Here is a 21,306-nt window from a genome sequence, read left to right as displayed (position 1 = left end):
TCTCCATTGCTTTTTTATGGGTCCATGCCATGAATTTTTGGTTTCTTGTTGGGCTGGGTTATTACTTTAGATGTGGGTGATCACTGGTATTTTATGTAAGTTCTTTTACCTCCATTTTGTGCCATATGATCTTCTTCACTATGCTATTCTCTGCTACATTGGAGGGTTTGTTGTAGCTATTATTTTTACTCCATTTCGTGGCTGCCATGAGCTATGGTGATTTTTTGTATTTGTTGGAATTGCTCTATTTCCTATCTGTTGTTTGATCTTCAGGTTCTCCTTCAAAATTGATGGTTGTTGTTAGCTTCACTATCTTTTATTGCTTGTTATAAGTGCTTGGACTGTTGTTCCATGTCGTGAATGCTTTATTTCATCAGCATTTACTCTATTGTTATGCATGAATGGTTATTTTCATTCTATTGTTTAAAATGTGAGACATGGTGGTAGATATTTGTGCATTCAATTACTGTTTTTGCTTGAATAAACTACTGGAATCAGAAAAAAAATAGCAGACAGCAACCATGACTGGAGAAATCAGACCTTTTGAGCACCCTTCATTAATAACCGATTGTCTCCTAAAGAATCAGTCATTGAGCTAGATTTTTGTGAATTCAAATTAAGCCTAAAAATCATTCTCTTCCTGAAGCAATTTTTTAATTGGCTGAAATGAACTCTCCCTTCTATGCCTCCTTTTGATAAATCTGTTGCTCTCAAAAATAGCTTTGTAGCCTGTTTGAAAAACCTCAACTTGTTTTGTACAGCATATTATCCCAGAACACCATTGATTTTCATGTTTTGTTGTTACTATTTTGCTATACCTTTGTGTCTGAAATATGTAATGCTTATGTGTAAAATTTGCAACTAAATAGCTGGAAGGTTTCACTATAGAATTTTTGTTTCTTCAACTACTTTTTATTTATTCAATTTTGTAACATCTTCCCAATGAATAAAACTGTTATAACTTGAATAAGCGATTGCTCTTTGCACATGTATGCCTTACTGTTTACATTTGTAGCTGTACACTTTCAGATCTTTTACTTTTTATGCAATAAAGAATATAGCTTTAGAAATGTTTTCTCAACTTTGACTGGTTGATTCCTCTATTTGCTGCATGTTCTTTTCCCTCAGCTTGTAGACTAAGAATTCCATATGCCCTTCATAATTCAACTGAAAGGTTTCATACCTGTAATTTGTGTATGTCCCTTTGACAATCTCCTCGTGTCTTCAATCTTCTGCTATGGTTGAACTAGAAGGTCCCATACTTGTAATTTATGTATGCCCCCTCAACAATCTCCCCATGTCTTCAGTCTTCGCCTCTACATGATTTGACCAAAAGGTTTCACGCCTATAGTTTATGCGTGTCCCTTCAATAGTCTCCTTCAGTCTTGGCCTCTACATGATTCAGTCAAAAGACTTCATGCGTGTAACTTATGCATGATCATTCAACAACCTCAAACTTCATACCTGTACCTAAACATGAAACAAACTTATTAGCATAAAACTTGCTTTGCTTTTGGATAATTCTCTTGGCTTTGCATCTTTTAATGCAGTTATCTGAATAATTACGTTCTAGGAACACTGAGTAGTGTAGAGATAATTGGAATGGTTCCACTGCACATTTTGTATGAACTGGCCCTCCTCTTTACATTTTGCAGGTCTATTCCCAGATGGAGACACGAGCTCAAATCTTCTTCAACATTCAGATCAACGATTATTCTGTTCGGGAAATGGAGGCTTTTCCCCTTATCTCTCCAATACATTTTTGTTTATGCAATGTGTTTATTTAGATATTGTATTAGGAGCTGCCACGACTTGTGTGATATCTAAATGCATTGTATCAAGTCCTGTTTAAAATTTGAACATTTTGTACCTTATCAAAACAATTCTGAAATATATTTCAATAAAGTGTACTATTTTGGTACTTCTATGTATATTGAATAAAAAATGATCAATTTCTCTTGTTTATTGATTTTTGTACTTTACTTTTTGCATCCAAACCATTCTGTAATATGTATGATCAGCAACTTAAAACACATAGTGCAGTATATAAGCAAGCTTAACATCGCAATTTAGGAGGTAGACTAAATTGCTAACACGTACATCAATTCAAAGATCTTCTAGACGAGGTATGTGCAAGAACTGCTTCCTCATATTGTCATGCAATCCCCTCCAATCAAAACAACTCCTGGCTACAAATTTTTTCAACGTGATCATTTGGAGTTCAAACTCCATATTCTTGGCCTTAAGTACAGTGTCAATTGAGTATCCTCCAATCTTCAAAAGGGTTTCAAGATGAGACCCCCACTCTAGGCCAATGCAAACTAGACTGATAACCCTGGACTTTCATAAGTTGTCTTACTAACTCCATCAATATAATTTTATCGGTGGGATATCTTGGTAGTGTGTATGGCTCTCCTTGAAGCACCCAACTCACAAATATATAAAGTTGGGGAATTATAAATACATGCAACCATACTCACTAACCTTGTTCCATGCCTCATCAGATACTCGCTTATTAGGAAGCTCTTTATCAAATAAGCACATAAAATGCCCAAAGAAGGCATCCTAAACTCTTCTGAAGTGTATCCGGCTTTGCTTCAAAGAAAATTGCTCATAATATTCCCACACATGAACTATGGACCTGTCATATCTGGTTGATAAACCAGAAAAGGTGCCTAGAGAAGCAGCAATGTACACCATGTAGGAGTTCATGTTGAACACACTAGTTGATAAAACGTTCACCAATTGTTCGCATATTGAGTCACTCACCAATTCGGCCCAAAACACATTTTTTTTACCATATTATGAGTGAGATGTACTTATACATCCAAGATTTGAAGGTGTTTGAATCCTTGAGCCCTGCCAAGCGGCTGAGAAGTGCGATGAGGTCACTGATTTCTTCTTTGAAAACACATTTGCGTACTCCCTTAACCGGCCATCTGACAAGATTTGGTCTCTTAGTTTCAGCCAGTTATCATTCACAAACTTGGTACAGGATGGAGTATCCTCATTCCACCACTCCATAGCCTTCTTTCTTGTGATATTCGTAACAACTGGAGTGTGAGGAACATGAACTATATGATCAATAGTCTCAAGATCAAGAGTAATGATAGTATTGCCATCTTGATCTTTGATGGTTCGTGAAGCCGCATCAAAATCTCTTGCACATACAAGGATGAATTCTGATTCATGAGCTACCAAGGGGAAAGGGGACAAATGATGAATATGATTCCCCTTGATCCACACCATATCTTTGGTAGTTGCAGCCTCAACTCTTCCAAGAAAGTCTTCAATGTTCATATGAGAAATATCAGTTTCTTGTACTTCATCACAGTATGTGGTTACTTGTGATGAAGGGATGGAGTTATGATACTAATCATATAGGTACTTCATCTTCTTTTTGTCTTTGCCCTTTGCTGGAATAGATTCTCTTGACATTGCAAAATGGTACGCCTACACAACTCAACTCCACCAAAAATGAGAAAGAGATTTTCGGATTTTAGATTTGTCCAAAGCCAAGACTCAAATAGATTTTGAAATCCTTATAACATGTTTTGAATTTGGACATGTGGATATGGTTAGAGAAATGCAATGCCCAAAATGTGGAACAAATTTTGACTTAGCAACTCCAAATGCAAAGACACATAAAAATGACATCTAGGGCAAGAAAATAGCTTGCAAACTAATGAAAAACAAACTTGAGTCCAAAAACCCTTAACTTAGAACTTTTCCTTGTAGAGATTCAATGCCAAAATTCATAGGTAAGAGCCGTTTATGATGGAGAATATGCCCTAGATGGGTTGTTTTAGGCAAAATGCATGAATTAAAATACATGCAATGCTTGTAAAAATTGTTGCTTGCCTTGGGATGGTGAACTCGCAGCCTAGAAGAAATGCCTTTACATATGCAAAACTCGTCATCCAAGTCTTATTAGAAAACACAAACTTAAGAATGCCTTTTAGAAAGGCATTAACATGTCACAAAAAGCATGCATTCCTTCATAAAATCACCGTCAAGGAAGATTAAGGACTTTTTAAGACAAAAATGGGTTTTAGGGAAGTTATAACATGGGTTCTTTCTTGGAAAATCGCCACTTCCAGCCTTACAAAGACAAACACACTATTTGAAAGAAAATGCATATGTTTTAAAACATATGTAATGGCAACGAAAATCGCCACTCACAAGCTTTATAATGATACCTTCATTGGACACGTTTTCGTAAGTAATGAACATGTTTTAAAAACACATGTAATTTGGAAGAAAATCACCACTTTTGCTTGAAGAAGGGATTATAAGTCAAAACGCATTCTTTGTTAGCATTTACATATGTCCACAACATATGCAATTGGCTAAAAAAATGCCACTTTAGCTTTAAGGTTAAAGAAAAACATAATTTTTAATTAAAAACATATTTATTTGGGACCAAAATCACCACTTTTGATTAAAATGAATAAAGAACTCATTTTAATTTATCATTTACATGTAAATGGAATTCAAAAACTCACTTTAAATGGTGATTGAAAACACATGCATTTAATTTTTTTAAATGGACTTTAAACACAATCACATATGAATCGCATTTAAAAAGCACACTTTTAATGATGTTGGGAGTTAGAATTTATTGAAAGTGGATTTTCATGAAGTATTTTGCATGTGGGTATATGTGAATAGAAATAAAAATCCCACTTATGCACTTATCTCATGTAATTATATTTAATATTTAACTATAGCTTTTAATAAAGTAACATCAAAAATAGTCTTGAAAAAGGCTATTTTCATAAAACATAAAAAACTATAGTCAAATCAACTCAGAATAAGTTGAAATTTTTTAATGGACCACAAAATCCACTTTAAATATTAAATATAACTTTATATCGTGCAATTACCAATAAAAAGCCCACTTTTATGAGGTTTTTAATAAAACTAGGTAGTTGTCCTAAAAAACACTACTTTTTCCCTTATAACTTGATCTAGACAACTCCAATTTTGACCTATGTTAGCTCAAATCGAGTGGAATTTCAAGAGCTATTCGCCTAAGGCAAATACAAAAGAAAAAACTTTACAACACAAAGAAAAGACGTAAACGTTTACCAAAAATAGAGCATTTGTAGTGCAAGAAGGAAAACTCTTACAAACAATTGGGGATAATCTCAATACAAAACTTTCAAAAGAACACATAAATAAGACTACACAGAACAATTTGGGGATAATGAATCATTTTCATGATGACTCATTAATGCATTGAAATAAAGAGGATGCACCTACGAATCCATGGGAAAATTGCATAGAGTTGCCTCAGTTTTGTGATGTCAAAATTGAGGACAACAGTATGGACATAAAAAGAATCTACCCAGCCCCAAAATATTGCCATATCGGCCTAATGTAACTATAACATACCCAATTATGATTCAGCGACTTAGATCAATACCAATTGCAAAAGAACAGGACAATTTGAAATTATTTCAATTCATATCTTCTTCCTTTGGTTGGCCCCTGTCTATTTCTTATCACTAACCTAGATCAATGTAATATCCCTTTCCGAATATTCACTAAAAACCCTTATCACTAACTCAGAAAAGTTTGTTTGATTCCTCCAATATTTAGAAGTACATATATAAACCAGCAGTCAACACAAATAGCTGCCCAAATACGTTATTGTATTATACAGCAGCAATACAATAACATGCAACAATCCAAAAAAAATTCAATCTTATAAACAGCAATAATAGTCAAATTGGCAAATGTAGATAAAACTTGTAAGAAGGCTAGGCTTGCGTCCAACCTCCAAATGTTTTTTCAAGGGTTTGCATCCTCAAAGAGATAACCAGTCACTGTTTCCAGTTCTCAGATTATATTTGTTTTTAAATATTATAATCTTCATACCTCCCCATGCGGAGCCTGTAGTACCTTTATCACTTTTCCCAATGTGATGCACGCCCTTTTAGGCAATGTGGGATAAAGCACTTTTTTTCTCCTTTAGTCACTTAAGTGAACATAGTACCTTTTTTAAATAAAGTGACAAGTTAAATGAACTTTAAAAGTCACTTAGTTAGTAAACTATATAATCATCAGGCATCAAAATAACTAACCAGATGAACTCAAATACGCATGTGCAATAGCTCATTGGAAAACTCTCGGTGAGACACTTCCAAACCAACATTGAGATTCCAAGAATTCTGAGCTTTGTTTACTTACTAAAAATAATAAGCATCTGGACAACTTGCCAAAACTTCTCTAATGGATCTAAAACTATAAATGTCTAGGCCAAATCTCAAACTAAACCCCGTAAAGAACTTTCTCACCCCCAAAACCTAGGTGAAGTGAGCCGGTAACATAGAAGCATAATGTCCCAGAAAAAGGGGACATTACAAAGCCTCCCTTCTCAAAGATTGCTTGCCCTCAAGCAATCCGCTCATACCTGCAAAAACCAAATGCCAGGATCCCATACTCCCCTCGAGAATGAAGTTCTACTCTTCAGCCGATGTACCCTGGCATACATCTTCCCATACTCAAAATGGTAAAACAGTACAATAGGGATCAATGTGCCAAATAACTGAATGTCAGGATCCCAAGTCTCACCATAAAGGGACACCAACTGCCATGTGTTGCTGCCCTGTGTGCCAATACCCTCGGTCAGAATGAATTCCTCATTCCATGAGTGACCCTGTGAGTCTCTACTGTCAAGTGAGGATGGGAGCTCAACAATATACCAATATCCACCCCAAGATAATAGCAACCAAACTCTCCATTTAGCTCTCCGATAAAAGGCAATACATAGGGATGCTCCACCTGGATCTCAAATGAGAACTCGTACGTTGTCTGAGATACCACTGACCAACTCCTGTAATATCTGTACCACTATACCATTGTACCAGTCCTGTAATATCTATACCGATGACAATGACAGATCCGCCCAATCTGACTCCACCACCATATCACCCTAGTGAAAACGGAGTAATGCTAATCTCTGGAATTCTAATATGTCAGAAGGCTGAAACACACGGATCATAATCCTATGACTGTGTAACAACACAGCATAATCCACCAGATGTAAGATACTATTAAAACTTGGATCCCCGATTACCCAATCAACATGATCTTGGGTAAAGGAAAGAGTGGTTGGTGGATCACCAACATCATGAATGCTAACACTATCTTCAATATACTGCTGAATAGAAAATGTAGACACCTCATGTGGAACGTAGGGTAATGTATGTTCTCCCCACTCATCTGCAAATAACTCATTCACCTTTGAAGGCCAAATAGAATCAGTGAATATACTACTAATATACATAGGCAAACCACTGATAGCTGGAATATACCAAGAAGTAAAATCACCAATCAACAAGTAGGTTGTGGCCATCTCATAAGAGCCAGGTGATAAATCTCTGGGTAAGCTGAAAAATCCCTCATAGCATGCTAAAGATAAATCTAAACTTCTTACTCCACCATAAGTAGCCTCACTTATGTCAAAGTCTTCATAAAAGGAAGGTTCACCATTAATTGAAATCTCTAAATTATCCTCACTTGTTGTATCACTAACCATGTGCTCATGTGAAAATGTACAGCTGCTGTCATAAAAATCAGAATTTCCAGAGTCATCAACTTGCTAGTCCATTGAATTTTTCTCATCATAGAAAGTTTCAAACGGGGAACACGTGATTGAATTACATTGTTTGCCTTCACATCTACCCACTTTATGAATTCTTTCAATGATTTGTGTGATTTCTTGTGCCCTTGAACCACGGTTATCTTCTTCATGCGTGGCTGCCCCACTCGTTTGATTTTCAACTTTGTGGATGGAGTAATGTGTTAAGCTCAATTGAAGACATAGCTCATCTACCTCACTCTCCTTGTCCTTTCCAAATTTTATTGCTAAATCTCTATCCATTAATAGTTGCAAGTAATCATATTTTATCATTTTCGAAGTTTCAAAAATAATATGTAAACAAGGACTTGTGACACCACATACATTCCTATGTCTCTCTTCTATAACAATCTTTCGTATGAAATCCTCAATCAATTTGGAAGAATCATCCATCCTTGTCAACACTTGGAGAAGCTTGTCCTCTTTGACCAAAAGCATATCCAATAAGTCAAGGAATAATAATGGTTTTTGACCATCTCCTTCGAACACAAGTGGGTTGTTCTCCATAGAATTTTTTGATTTTTCATCACCTAGGAGAACAACATTTTTAGATATGTCCTCTAACTCAACGTCTGCTAGATCATCTATCCTGCCAACATTGCGGTCCATTTGCTCCTCAAAATTTGACATAATTTCCAGCCTAGTGTCACCATAAAATTCATCCAAATTAATTTTCATGTCACCAAATAAGATGCTGGTGTTTTCCATGCCTAAATAAGATGGGGAGTTGCCAACATTGGCAATTTGGTCAACTCTTCTACATGGGCCATCAACATGCTCGTCAGAAGGACTAGTGTAAACAGATCCATAAGATACTTTTGTCTCCCAATTACCTATTAGTATACTTGTGTCATTATTAGCATTTTGTATATTATCATGCGAAGGTTGCTTTTCTTTTTTAGTACTACTATCAAGCTGATCGATATCTTCCCTATGCAAATTTTTGTAACTGTCCTCTGCAAGGAGATCTCGAGCCAAATCATAGCATTTGTTTCTTATCATATCCGTCTTGTTTTGTAGCTCTAGCTTAAAGTCCACATGAAAGAAAATTCTTTTTGAAGCTTTCACAAAAATTTGTTATAATCATCAGTCTCCTTACTTCATTTTTAATATCGAGTGGGAAGTCTCAGGCTAGCTAGTCTTCATTATCTACTGGTTGAGAAACATTAGCCACCCTGTAAGACTTCCTAGTCACAGATCTCCTATCACCATTATCAGCTTCCCTCCTAATATTATGTTTCTCGTCATATTCATTAGTATAATAAACTCTCGTCCCACTTCCTCTGCCATATAGCTTTTCATGTGCCTGAGACGGACCCAATACTGTTTCGTATGTTCTACCTGTAGGCTTACTTTTGCAAATTGAACCTATTTTGATTAGTGTAGCTGATTTCAAGACCAGTTGTTTCTCAGATATCTCATTGTTTTCTTCCAAGAAAGGAACTTTTGGATACCCAGTTTTACATTCATAAGGATCTTTGATTTGCCCATCACGAGTGTACCTTGAATTCTTATTTTTTGGGGGTCTCTTGTAGCCATGTTTTGTGTCTTCAACAACTTCCTATCTTTCTATTCTTGTATTGAAACACTAATCAAGATCTGCTTTGTGTACTGCTGCTTGTATGAAGTCCTTTCACAATTAGCAGCATTCTGTACATTTCACTGTGAGGTAGCAGATGGTTTTGGATTCACTGCTTGCAAAGGTCTTTCCAAAACCATCCTTGAAATTTAAACTCTCCCAATGAAAACCTACTTTCTCAACTATTTCTATCATTAGGCTCAATTTTGGATCGTTAGTTGGAGGTCCACCTGAAAGATTCTCTATAATCTGTTGGTTCACACTAACTCTCTGAGTTACACCATTGCATATGCGTTCTGCCAACACAATGTTGATGCACTGCTATGTATGAAATAGCTAATGAATTGTCACCTGTGGATAACTTGCACTGAGATATGACCTTGCTAAATATAGATGGCACTGTCCAACTTCCTGAATCTACTTCCGACTCAATGCCAATCACTGTAATATTCCAGAAGACGTGGAACCTGATTTTGCAGAAGTTCACTGCAATAGTGTTTGACTGTGAGTACCCTCCCCTCTCTTGTTCCTGTAGAAACATCAACTTCAAAACTCCACTGTCAGTACTGATTTTGCCGAAGGTCACTAATACCAGACACTCTGCTACCCACCCAAATGGTTTCCTTGCTCTGACGTTAGCGGTTGGAATGACTTCCCTTAACTATGATGCTGCTCCCAATATGGTGTAACTGTCAAATAGAAAGAGAATACTGTGCCCTGGCAACGTAACCCACTGGTTTATGTGTGCTTTCAATTGTCCTATGCGTAGACTTATAAGGTTCGTTTACCATCGTTGCCGGTAGTGATAACAGTTCTGCACTGCGATGTAATTTTGAGACATTATCCTCCAATCTTCTTCCACTTATTCTGCTATTTATTTAAATGTCAGTAAACACTAAAATCGAAGTCTGATACCAAGGAAACCAACTTACATTTGAGTGAGCTTCCCTTCTGCTGAGATGAAGAATCTACTGCTAACTCAACTAGACATTGGCGTACAGGCCCACGTTGTTTCCAAGTCCGACTAAGTTTGAAAGAGACACTTACAATGTGATTACTATTCTACTATAGATGGATTCTTCATTATGCTTATCGTCCAACTCCCATTCTCCAGTTGACGCCTTGAAAATGAGTATTATCCGTGATCCTTGTGTATCATATACGGGTATGGAGACCCGACTATACTATGTGGTTGCGGCTTGTCTTCACCTCCAACTCGAGCTGGCTGCCGTCAGAGGTCTATGAATTCCTTCCTTGAATTGACTGCACTAAACACGTCTTCAAAAAAGACCTTTCTAGACTTCCCTTGACTTTCGTCACTCTACTACCCGTGTCTTGATGAATGTTGGGAAGTCGCTTCTTCACATTGGAGCAACCCGTGACTCCTGTTTGGTCTCACGGCGCCTGGCAGTTAAGAATTCTACACTCACTGCTGATAGACACTTTATCTTTTCCAACTGTAATGGAATTTTATGCCACTGCCATTCCCTTAACAATTTGCAGGTGTTGGCTAACACTCCTGTTACTACATCTAGTCATGTTAAGACCACAATCTACTATATAGTCAATTGAACGTGATATTAAGTTTGTTGTTGGCCAAGTAACTTTAAAATTTTAGGTATTTCACTCCACCCAACAATAGCAACTGAACCAATAATGTGAACACTAGGTTTTCGTCTAGTTTCATTCATTTCCAAAAGGTTTGTCGTCTTTTGGAAAAAACCAAAACTTTCAATATTTTCAATTCATAAATTCTCGTGTGAGAATTCTTTGTGCAATTTAATGCTGGTAGGATGCATGGCTTTGATACTACTGTAATATCCCTTTTCGAATATTTTACTAAAAACCCTTAATATAAAACTCACAAATTTAAAACTGAACAGCAAACCAATATTTGATATAAATTCCAGAACTTTAATCGATTTGTAACCAGCAGATATGCATACAAGAAAACTCAGAAAAGTTTGTTTGATTCCTCCAATATTCAGAAGTACATACATAAACCAGTAGTTAACACAAATAGCCACCAAATACGTTATTGTATTATACAACAATGATACAATAACCCGCAACAATCCAAAAAAAATCCAATCTTATAAACATTAATAACAGTCAAATTGGCAAATGTAGATAAAACCTATAAGAAGGCTAGGCTTGCGTCCAACTTCCAAATGTTTCTTCAAAGGTTTGCGTCCTCAAAGAGAAAACCAATCACTGTTTCCAGCTCCCAGATTAATACTTGTTTTTAAATATTATAATCTTCATACCTCCCCATGAGGAGCCTATAGTAACCTTATCACTTTTCCCAATGTGATGCACGCCCTTTTAGGCAATGTGGGATAAAACACATTTTTTGTCCTTTAGTCACTTAAGTGAACATAGTACCTTTTTTAACTAAAAAAGACAAGTTAAATAAACTTTAAAAGTCAATTAATCAGTAAACCATATAATCATTAGGCATCAAAATAATTGACCAAATGAACTCGGATAAGCACGTGCAATAGCTCATTGGAAAGCTCTCAACGAGACGCTTCCAAACCAACACTGAGATTCCAAGAATTCTGAGCTTTGTTTACTTAATAAAAATAATAAGCATCCAGACAACCTGTCAAAACTACTCTAATGGGTCTGAAACTAGAAATGTCTAGGCCAAATCTCGAACTGAAACCCGTAAAGAACTTTTTCGCCCCCGAAACCTGGGCGAAGTGAGCCGGTAACACAACTGTAATGTCTCAGAAAAAGGGGACATTACAATCAAGCTATATGTGAAAGAAAAGGCACAGAAAAATATATTGAAAGATTAAATAAAAGCAAATGAAGAATTTTATTTTAGGCATGGAAATTTCTTAGCAAGTTTATCATGGGTAGTAAATGCTTCAAAGTTCTTTCAGTTATATTCAACTTCAAATTATATACAAACTAGTATGTCAACACTCTCCCTAAAGTAAATTGATACCTGATTGACTTCATCAATAAGTACAGCATTTTTGTGACTTTGCCAAAATCTGTGAAGTTTATTTATGTACTTCATTTGGTGAGAAGGCTTATTTGCTCCTTTTATCCATTCAGGTATCTCTTTCAACTTTGCATATACAATATCCTGCGAGCTCTTTTCCTGAACATTAAACAAATGCCAAAATTTATAAGTTTACTGAACGTATTCATGTACATTGTACAAAGAAAAATGATATTTACACTGCTAATACCAAGAATCCATTCAATAATTGAGTTAAATTGAAATTTTGTATTCAAAGGTCTGATATTGCAGCAACAATGAGAGATGAGATAAGAAAATTAAGCAGGAACAACTGGAGCGCATAAAACACTTTATTTCTCAAACATAACCTTTAGGTTGTAACAAGCAGAATTAAGTAACCAAATATTTGTTTCCATCATAAAATATGCTAACTGCTCAAAAAATCACACACGTTCCAAATATTTTTTTTATCTTTATTGTATAGAACCCTGAACAAATGAAAAAAGCATTCTCTGAAACTCCATCTTGAATAAAGTTCCGAAACATAGAATTTGCTGAAAAGCAAAATACTACTGATGTGAGTAAAGAATGTAAATAGATAAAATAAAGCAGCCATTATCCTCTGATGCAACTATAAAAAATAAAGTGTTATTAATTTGGTTATAATTGGTCTAATAGATCAAAAAAGTAAGGTGTGCATTTGCTAAAGTAATATGATGAACTCTGCATTTGCAAATGGAAAAACCCTAAATTATGGAATGCATAAAAGCCAGGTATCTAGGCAAAACCAGAGCCAGCAAACAAGGACAAGTACTCCTATAGGCAGGGATATGGTTCTAATGGCTTTTAAACTTTGGTTGATCAACAAATTAATAATAGATGGTCCCAACCGTATGGATTTACAGGCTTTGTTAAAGTCCACTCTGAGAAAATAATGATGTTATCCAGGGATCAAAGCTGTAATAATCATTATGGCATAAACAATCACAGAGGCAGCTCCAAGGGCAAGGTTATCCAGCATGGGTTAAAAAAACAACAGTATATCATCCAGAGCAGAGAGTTTGGAGATGGAATAATCATTTGGAAACAAATTCTAGAGCAGAAGATGAAGGATGGCAAGAGGTAATAAGCAGAAAAGAGCGGCAACAAATCAATAAGGAACAGAAAGGTGGTATGTGGGCTATCCCCCTTTCCTCTAGAATGCCTTCCTCTGTGTCTGGAGCCAATAGACTAGCCCTAGGGAAAAGATGCTCACCCACAATCAAGCCTCTAAGAAATCAGCCTCAGAAAATCTCTGGGAAAAATCATCCCCAAAACCCTAGGCTTCTGAATAATATACCAAAATATCCAACCAAAAATCCCTCGAACGGGTCATGGAATTCCTCTAAGCCAAAGCCAAAAACTAACCCACCTACCCTGAGGAATGCCTGAACCCATCCATCCAAGGGATCAAATAGATTTTTCTATGAGAAATAAAGGCACAGATGGACTGTATGAATACTGCAAAAACCACGGGTTCTTCGTAAGATGGTTGGGGGAGGGTAGGCCTGCGGAGGAAGTAGCGACTGGCTTCAACGTCAATTTAAGGATCAGATAAGTATAACCATCTAGAAAAACAATTTCTTATACCTAGATTGCTTTGATTCGGCTTTAAAGAAAGAATTTTTGAAGGGTAATTGCCCCCGTTTCAGAAAGGAATATTTTCTTATCATGGATTGGTGCCCTAATTTTAATTTACACCAACAGATAAATTTGATTCTTGAAGTTAAAAAATGGATTATGTCACCAAATTTACACAGAGAATTGATTCAAGTTCCATATTAATTGATATAGCTAATAAGATTGGTAAATTTGATAGATCCAAACTTCAGAAATAATATGCTTAGATACTCAGATGTAAATATGTGCATCAAACTTGACATGTCTGTAAAAACATTAAAACCAATTAAATTAAAAATTAAAGACATCATCTACAATATAAAACCTGTTTTCTGCAAGAAATTTTAAAAGAGGGAAAGTTTGTCCAAGTCAACCCCAATTCATAATGATAATCCTCTTTTTCTTAATATAAAATTCAATGAATCTAAGGGGGGCTTTATTATTGAAGGCAAGGGTGAAGAGGTTATCCCCCTGAACCAGGATAAGGAACGGTCTCAACATCCTAATCAAGCTAGCCCATAATCTCTTAATGGAGATCTGCCAAATGATAGTTCGGAATATTCCGGAAAAGACATGACAGAAGAATGTAGGGTAGCAATGTTAAACATAAAACATAAATTTTGTAAAGGTAAACAAATTTCACTGGGCCCCGTTAGCACCACTAACCTAGAGAAAGGGGAAATCCCTGAGGTACCAAGACAAATGGATGTACCCATTATAAGGGAAGAACAGACTAGTCCATGCAAGCAGGAAAACCATCCAAAAAGAATACATGAAAAGAACCTTAGAGACAAGACAGATAAGAAAAAACTGTTAGAAGACATTTGTCAAAAATTCATAAAGGACAATATAGAGAGAAGCTTAACTGTACCAATCAATATGGAAACCATTAATAGAGAAAAATAATTCCTGATGAGAAGTATTAGGGTGATGGAGGAAAGAAGAAAGAGCACAAGCCATACTAGAAGAAGAAATAGTTGAATCGTGGGAGAACCAGGATTTCCCTATTCTAGGCCTCGCCATGAATAAAATGATAAAATTACACCAGACTTTGGAAGGAATGCGAAAAGGAAAGGAAGAAAGTCTCTTTCAGAATTGAGGGTACAGAAATGGTCTTGCAGAAACTAACTTAACATCACCAATTTATTTCAAGAAGGGAAGGGGCAATACCTTCCCACTAAGCAATGAAGATAAATTTCCGGGAATGTCAAGGGCCTAAATGCCCCTAACAAGCAACACATCTAAAGATGCATTTCTAAATTCAGGCCAGAAATTTTACTAATACAAGAAACAAAACTAAATAAAGAAGATTTACAGACATTTCGAAAGAGGCTAGGCCTATGGGAAATAATAGGGGTTCCTTCAAATGGTGCTTCTGGTTGTTTAGCAATAATCTAGGATCCAAGGTGGGTAACTATCAACCCCTGTCAAGAACACAAAAATTGGTTAAATAAAGAAATAAAAAGCTTAAGATCAAATCTAAAGTTCAATCTAATCAAAATCTATGACCCCATTCACAACAGAGACAAGAAGATACTATGGGAAGAAATGGAAAACTTCTTTGGCATGTTACCAGACCAGTTCTACATAAAAAGAGAAATGGGGTGCTCTACTAAAACAACCCCAGCAACCAAAGACTTTAAGGCCTGGTATCAAAATAATAACTTAATGGAGATCTATAAAAAAGAAGAGACATATACATGGAATAACAGAAGGAAAGGTTTCAACAATATTGCTAAGAAATTGGATAGGTTTCTAGTAAGAGGTAACTAGGGTGACCTTTCACACAATTTAGCGGCTGAGATCATTCCTTATTCTGGTTCAGCCCATTACCCAATCCAACTATCATTAACAGAGAATTCTCCCCCCAGGAAATGTCCCTTTAAATTTGTAATAACCCCAACCGGTTATAACTTCGGCAAACACCAAATTCTTCTCTAATTTAGTTGTTTGACATTTCATCAAACACTTTTCAAGCAAGCTCTAATACCAATGTAATATCCCTTGTCAATTCGAACCTCAACTTGTTGATTTGTAGATTAGAGAAAATTGTCAAACACTTCCAATACAATCTCTATGCTTGTTGTTTCTGAGTTTCAAACTAATTATGCTTGCTTGAAATGCTATCAAAGGCAATCTAAAAGCTTGTAATTGATTACTACTATATCTAAGAAAAGAACTAAATGCATATACAATTCTCTTTTGGCTTTTCAAATGCATATAGATGAATCCTAAATGAAAAATGCACACTTACAGCCAATTGGTATTTTGTCAAACACTTAGCATGCATACTATTATGTCAATCATGGAAGATATAAATATGCACATTACATCTAGACTTGCAACTTATCACTCCTTTAATGAGATATTTTCTAATTCAATGCTTAACATAATATTCCAAGGCTCTTGGCTTTGCAACCCCAAAAAAAACTGAGCAGAAATGACATTATAAATCTGATATAAAATGTGCATCTACAGCTACTTATGACAGCCACCTTTACAATGCCAAATGACTAATTTAAATGATGCAGATTGATTATAGAACCTGATATACAAATCGCCCAATGAAAGAGATGAAATTGCAATCATAATCAAGCCAAATACTATAGCGCGGGTACTGTTCACAGCACTGTAGCAGCCAACGATAAATGTTTTCTCCAATTTAAGCACAAATAGAACTCCAAAATGAAGCTCTCCTGAACGCCAAATTCAGTGGATATTTCACCACCTCAAATGGTTGCAACACTGAAGAATTGACGCTCTCCAATGGCTAACTGAAATCAGAAACCCTTAGTTTCTTCTCCCAAGTTTATATCAAATGCAATTGAAAATAATCGGATGCCTAACAATGAAGCTCTCGCCTCTAGAATGGGTGAAGGAAAAGAATAAATAGAGGCGTGAGCTTCATTGTCAGGCATCCGATTATTGTCAATTGCATTTGATATAAACTTGGGAGAAGAAACAAAGGGTTTCTGATTTCAGTTAGCCATTGGAGAGCGTCAATTCTTCAGTGTTGCAACCATTTGAGGTGGTGAAATATCCACTAAATTTGGCATTTAGGAGAGCTTCATTCAAAAGTTCTATTTGTGCTTAAATTGGAAAGGGGGAAGCTTCTAGAGAGTGCAATTAAATAATATTTTATTTCCTTCTAAAAGGGGAGAAGGAAAAGAATAAATAGAGGCGAGAGCTTCATTGTCAGGCATCCAATTATTGTCAACAGCATTTGATATAAACTTGGGACAAGAAACTAAGGGTTTCTGATTTCAGTTAGCCATTGGAGAGCATCAATTCTTCAATGTTGCAACCATTTGAGGTGGTGAAATATTCACTGAATTTGGCATTAAGAAGAGCTTCATTCTAAAGTTCTATTTGTGCTTAAATTGAAGAATACATTTATTGTTGGCCACTACAGTGTCCTGAAAAGTACCCACGCTACAATTCTTGACTTAATTATGATTGCAATTTCATCTCCTTCATTGGGTGATTTGTATATCAGGTTCTACAATCAATCTACATCATTTAAATTGGTTGAAAAGCCAAGAGCCTTGGGATATTATGTTAAGCATTGAATTAGAAAATATCTCACTAAAAGAGTGATAAGTTGCAAGTCTATATATTTGATGTAATGTGTATATTTATATCTTTCATGATTGACATAATAGTATGCATGTCAAGTGTTTTACAAAATACCAATTGGTTGTGAGTGCACATTTTTCATTTAGAATTCATATATATGCATTTGAAAAGCCAAAAAAGAATTGCAAATGCATTTAGTTCTTTTCTTAGATATAGTAGTAATCAATTATAGGCTTTTAAATTCCCTTTGATATCATTTCAAGCAAGCATAATCAGCTTCAAACTCAGAAACAACAAGCATATAGATCATATTGAAAGTGTTTGACAATTTTCCTTGACCTACAAATCAACAAGTTGAGGTTTGAATTGACAAGGGATATTACATTGGTATCAGAGCTTGCTCGAAATGTGTTTGACGAAACGTCAAACAACTGAATTAAAGAAAAATTTAGTGTTTGTTGAAGTTATAACAGGTTGGGGTTATTACATTGGTATCAAAGCTAGCTTGCAAAGTGTTTGATGAAATGTCAAACAACTAAATTAGAGAAGAATTTGATGTTTGATGAAGTTATAACTAGTTGGGGTTATTACATTGGTATCAGAGCGGTTTCCTGCCATCCTATAGGATAGTAAAATATTAATTATTGTCAAATTTGCTGTTGCTTTTGGAGTGACCACCACTCTAGCATTTTCTAGCCATGGACAGACATAGGAGGACTAACAATTCTAGAAGTCAGTGGAGTAATGACGAAGTTAGCGCAAAGATGAATGCTTTGCAGAAGAGTATGGAGAGACTTAAGCTTCATCAACAGAAATTGATGGAGAGCTTGTCGGATCCAGAGACAATTGAAAGGGCAGCGAGGTATATGGTTTCCACCTTTAGAAGGCCAAAATCGAGGTTGCAAGGAAGGAAGCTTGAGTTTTCCCTGACAGGAGTCCCTGATGCAAATATGCCTATATTTAGTACGGCAGCTGCTAGTCCCATCTGCAATGTTGATGATGAACTTATTTCACAGGGATATGTGGTTGTGTCAGTGGCACCAGAGGATAGCGGCACCAAGCTTCAACAGGTTGAGGCTCCCAAAGCTGTTGCTATAGTTAGTGCAGAGACAGTTGATACAGTTGTTACCACTAATACTTTTGGCTCTCTCGAGGACAAGATTATTATTGGAGATTTGTATGTGAGATCTCATTGTGTTGCTACAGTATGCGTAAACAATGCCACGTTATAGTATTTATGCTTGATTCCAATTGCAACTTTCATCTACATCAGTGGGCATCATTATTATCAGGTTCCTCTTGCAACTGTTAGTAGTTAGCATTGTAATCTTAGGCATATAATTTTGCTGTTGTAAGTGATAACTCAGTATCGGATTTGGCATTATTGTAGTCATTATTACAAGCCCATTTGTCTTGGCAATTTCATAGCAACATTGTACATATGAATGAATTCAAATAAGGAGATATATGTTGCATACCATTTGTTTGACGAAATGTCCATATAATAGCATATATGATCGGCATAATAGTTGTATGCCAATTGTTTGTCAAAGTGTCAGTTGGCTGTAGGTATGCATTCCATAACTAGTCTCCATGTATACGCATTGAAAATACCAAAAAGAACTGCACTTGCATATTAGTTAATTGTAAGAGGTATTGTAATATCACTTGCGAATATTCTAAAGTTCTTAGCATCATTCAAACTATATCAAACAATCTGAAACACAAAAAAATTAGAAAAGAGAAAGGCGGCATACAAGTGTTTGACAATGTTCCTTGAGCTAAAATCAGTCAATTTGGGCAAGGGATATTACAGTGGTATCAGAGCTTGCTTGCAAAGCGTTTGATGAAATGTCAAACAACTGAATTAGAGAAGAATTTAATGTTTAATGAAGTTATAACCAGTTGGGGTTGTTACAAAATTGGAACAAATGTGGTTCATGGACGAAAACCTTATTTCACAACTTGAAGAATGGTGATCACAAATAGAAATTAAAGGCTCCAAGATGTATTGCTTAAACAATAAATTAAAAACCATAAAAAAAAACTTACCGAAATGGAATAAGGAGGTTTTCAGCAATATTTTTTACCACATACATTGGAAGAAGAGATGGAAAAGCACAACCAAGAGGTTATAGATAAAGGAATGGATGAGAATCTATACCTATTGGAGGACTTAAAATTAAGATATGAAGGCATCCTAGCCAAAGAAGAAATTTACTAGAGACAAAAATCCAACGAGATATGGCAAGAATCAGGGAATAGGAATACTAAATTCTTTCACAACAGCACCAAAATACGAAGAAATTGCAATAGAATCACAAACATTAGAGACAATTTTGGTAATATTATAGACAACCCTAGAGCCATAGGAGATCTAGCAATAAAGCATTTTGAGACCCTCCTTAATAACTATGATGGCTCTAATTGGAACCAACAAAACCAAATTCTTAAAAACATACCCAAAATTGTCACCCTGGAACAAAATAGAATACTAAATGTTGGATTCACAAAAACTAAAGTAGAAGAAGCCCCGAGTCAAATGGTTGCTGATAAAGAACCAGGTCTATAATGCCTACCCCTACTTGACAATTCTGTTGTAGTGTCAGATTCTTTTAGGTCAGTTTTCTTATTGTGTTTTATGATAATTGGTACTTGGTTATCGGATTTGACTAGATGTTGTTTTATACTCGGTTGATTAATGTGATGAGTTAGTTATTTCAGGTGTTTATGATTGTTTCGATGATGATATATGTATGTTCATTTTATCACTTTTAGTTATTTCATGATGTTAGTTAGAGGAATGATTTATATGCAGTTTCTATAGTTACTTACCCTATACTTGCATGTGTATGGTGTATGTGTACGTTTTCTTTATGTTTGATGTTTCTGATGTGGTTGAGGAAGGGAGTAATAGTCACCTGCTAGTCAAGATCTACACGATGTACCACTTCCTGTCATTGCCTATTTAGTTTAGAATATGTGTATGTACATGCGTGGATTTTATGCAGATTGCAAGTACCAGATATCAACTTCCCTGAATTGCCAAATTGAGCGTACTCTATCGCAATATTTCAATAGTATAAGTGGGGAGATAACTCTCGAGTCCAAATCCTAACCTAAGCCAATTTTCCTAGAAAGTAGGACAAGTATCTGAGTTAGTTTCACCTTTCCAAATTTGCCAAATGACATGAATTCGTGACTTTGACTCTGGAGTTTGACTTTGTTCTTTGACTTTCAATTGAGTTGTTGTATTTGGTTTTGTGGGTCTATGATGATTTTCTATTATAATTAAATTGAATTAAAAGATGATTTAATTTAATGGAAATTTTATAAAGAAATTCAATATTTATTAAATTTAATTGATTGAAAAATTAATTAAATAAAAAGAATTAATTTTAAAGATTTAATTAAAATTCTAATTTAAAAATATTTATAATTATTTAATTTAATAATATTTATTTAGGAGTTTTATTTTAATAATAAACTCTAAACAATATTATTAGTTGAATTAATAAATATATTATTAAAACATCTTGTAATTAATAAGAAGAGTAAGCAATTATTTAATAGTGTATTTTAATTAAATTGCATAAAGCGTATTCATGAAATTAAAATATAATAAATTAAATAAAGTGAGAAAGCAAAAATTAATTTAATAAAGATATTTTGTAATTAAATATCTAAGAGTTGTGTATGAAAATGTAAAAAGATAGTAAAGTAATAAATAGTATTGATCAGTGAGTTCCCTCTCATGATTGCACAATTAGAGCCCCAAATTAGAGGAGAACTCTTTATCAGAGATCTAGAGCTCATTTTGCAATTACATAGGTTTTGGGGAAGTGATTTTCAGAGAAGGAAGCTTTT

General features: G+C 35.3%; 1 protein-coding gene across 4 annotated transcripts in view; it reads right to left on the bottom strand.

Annotated features, from left to right (window-relative positions):
• The window catches only part of LOC149551008 (uncharacterized), a 159,708-nt gene that overhangs the window by 99,943 nt on the left and 38,459 nt on the right, over positions 1–21,306 (bottom strand). For all 4 annotated transcript variants that reach the window (XM_089786570.1, XM_089786567.1, XM_089786568.1 and 1 more), the window contains one exon: positions 12,184–12,342. In XM_089786570.1, coding sequence (XP_089642696.1) covers positions 12,184–12,342 — 159 coding nt within the window. The remainder of the gene's footprint in view (positions 1–12,183; positions 12,343–21,306) is intronic.

Source organism: Cupressus sempervirens, chromosome 6 (assembly GCF_028749045.1).
Source record: "Cupressus sempervirens isolate cs-2001-9-10 chromosome 6, ASM2874904v1, whole genome shotgun sequence".
NCBI classification, from domain to species: Eukaryota; Viridiplantae; Streptophyta; class Pinopsida; order Cupressales; family Cupressaceae; genus Cupressus; species Cupressus sempervirens.
The sequence above is the reverse complement of the archived record's forward strand: the minus strand, read 5'-3'. Positions and strand labels throughout refer to the sequence as shown.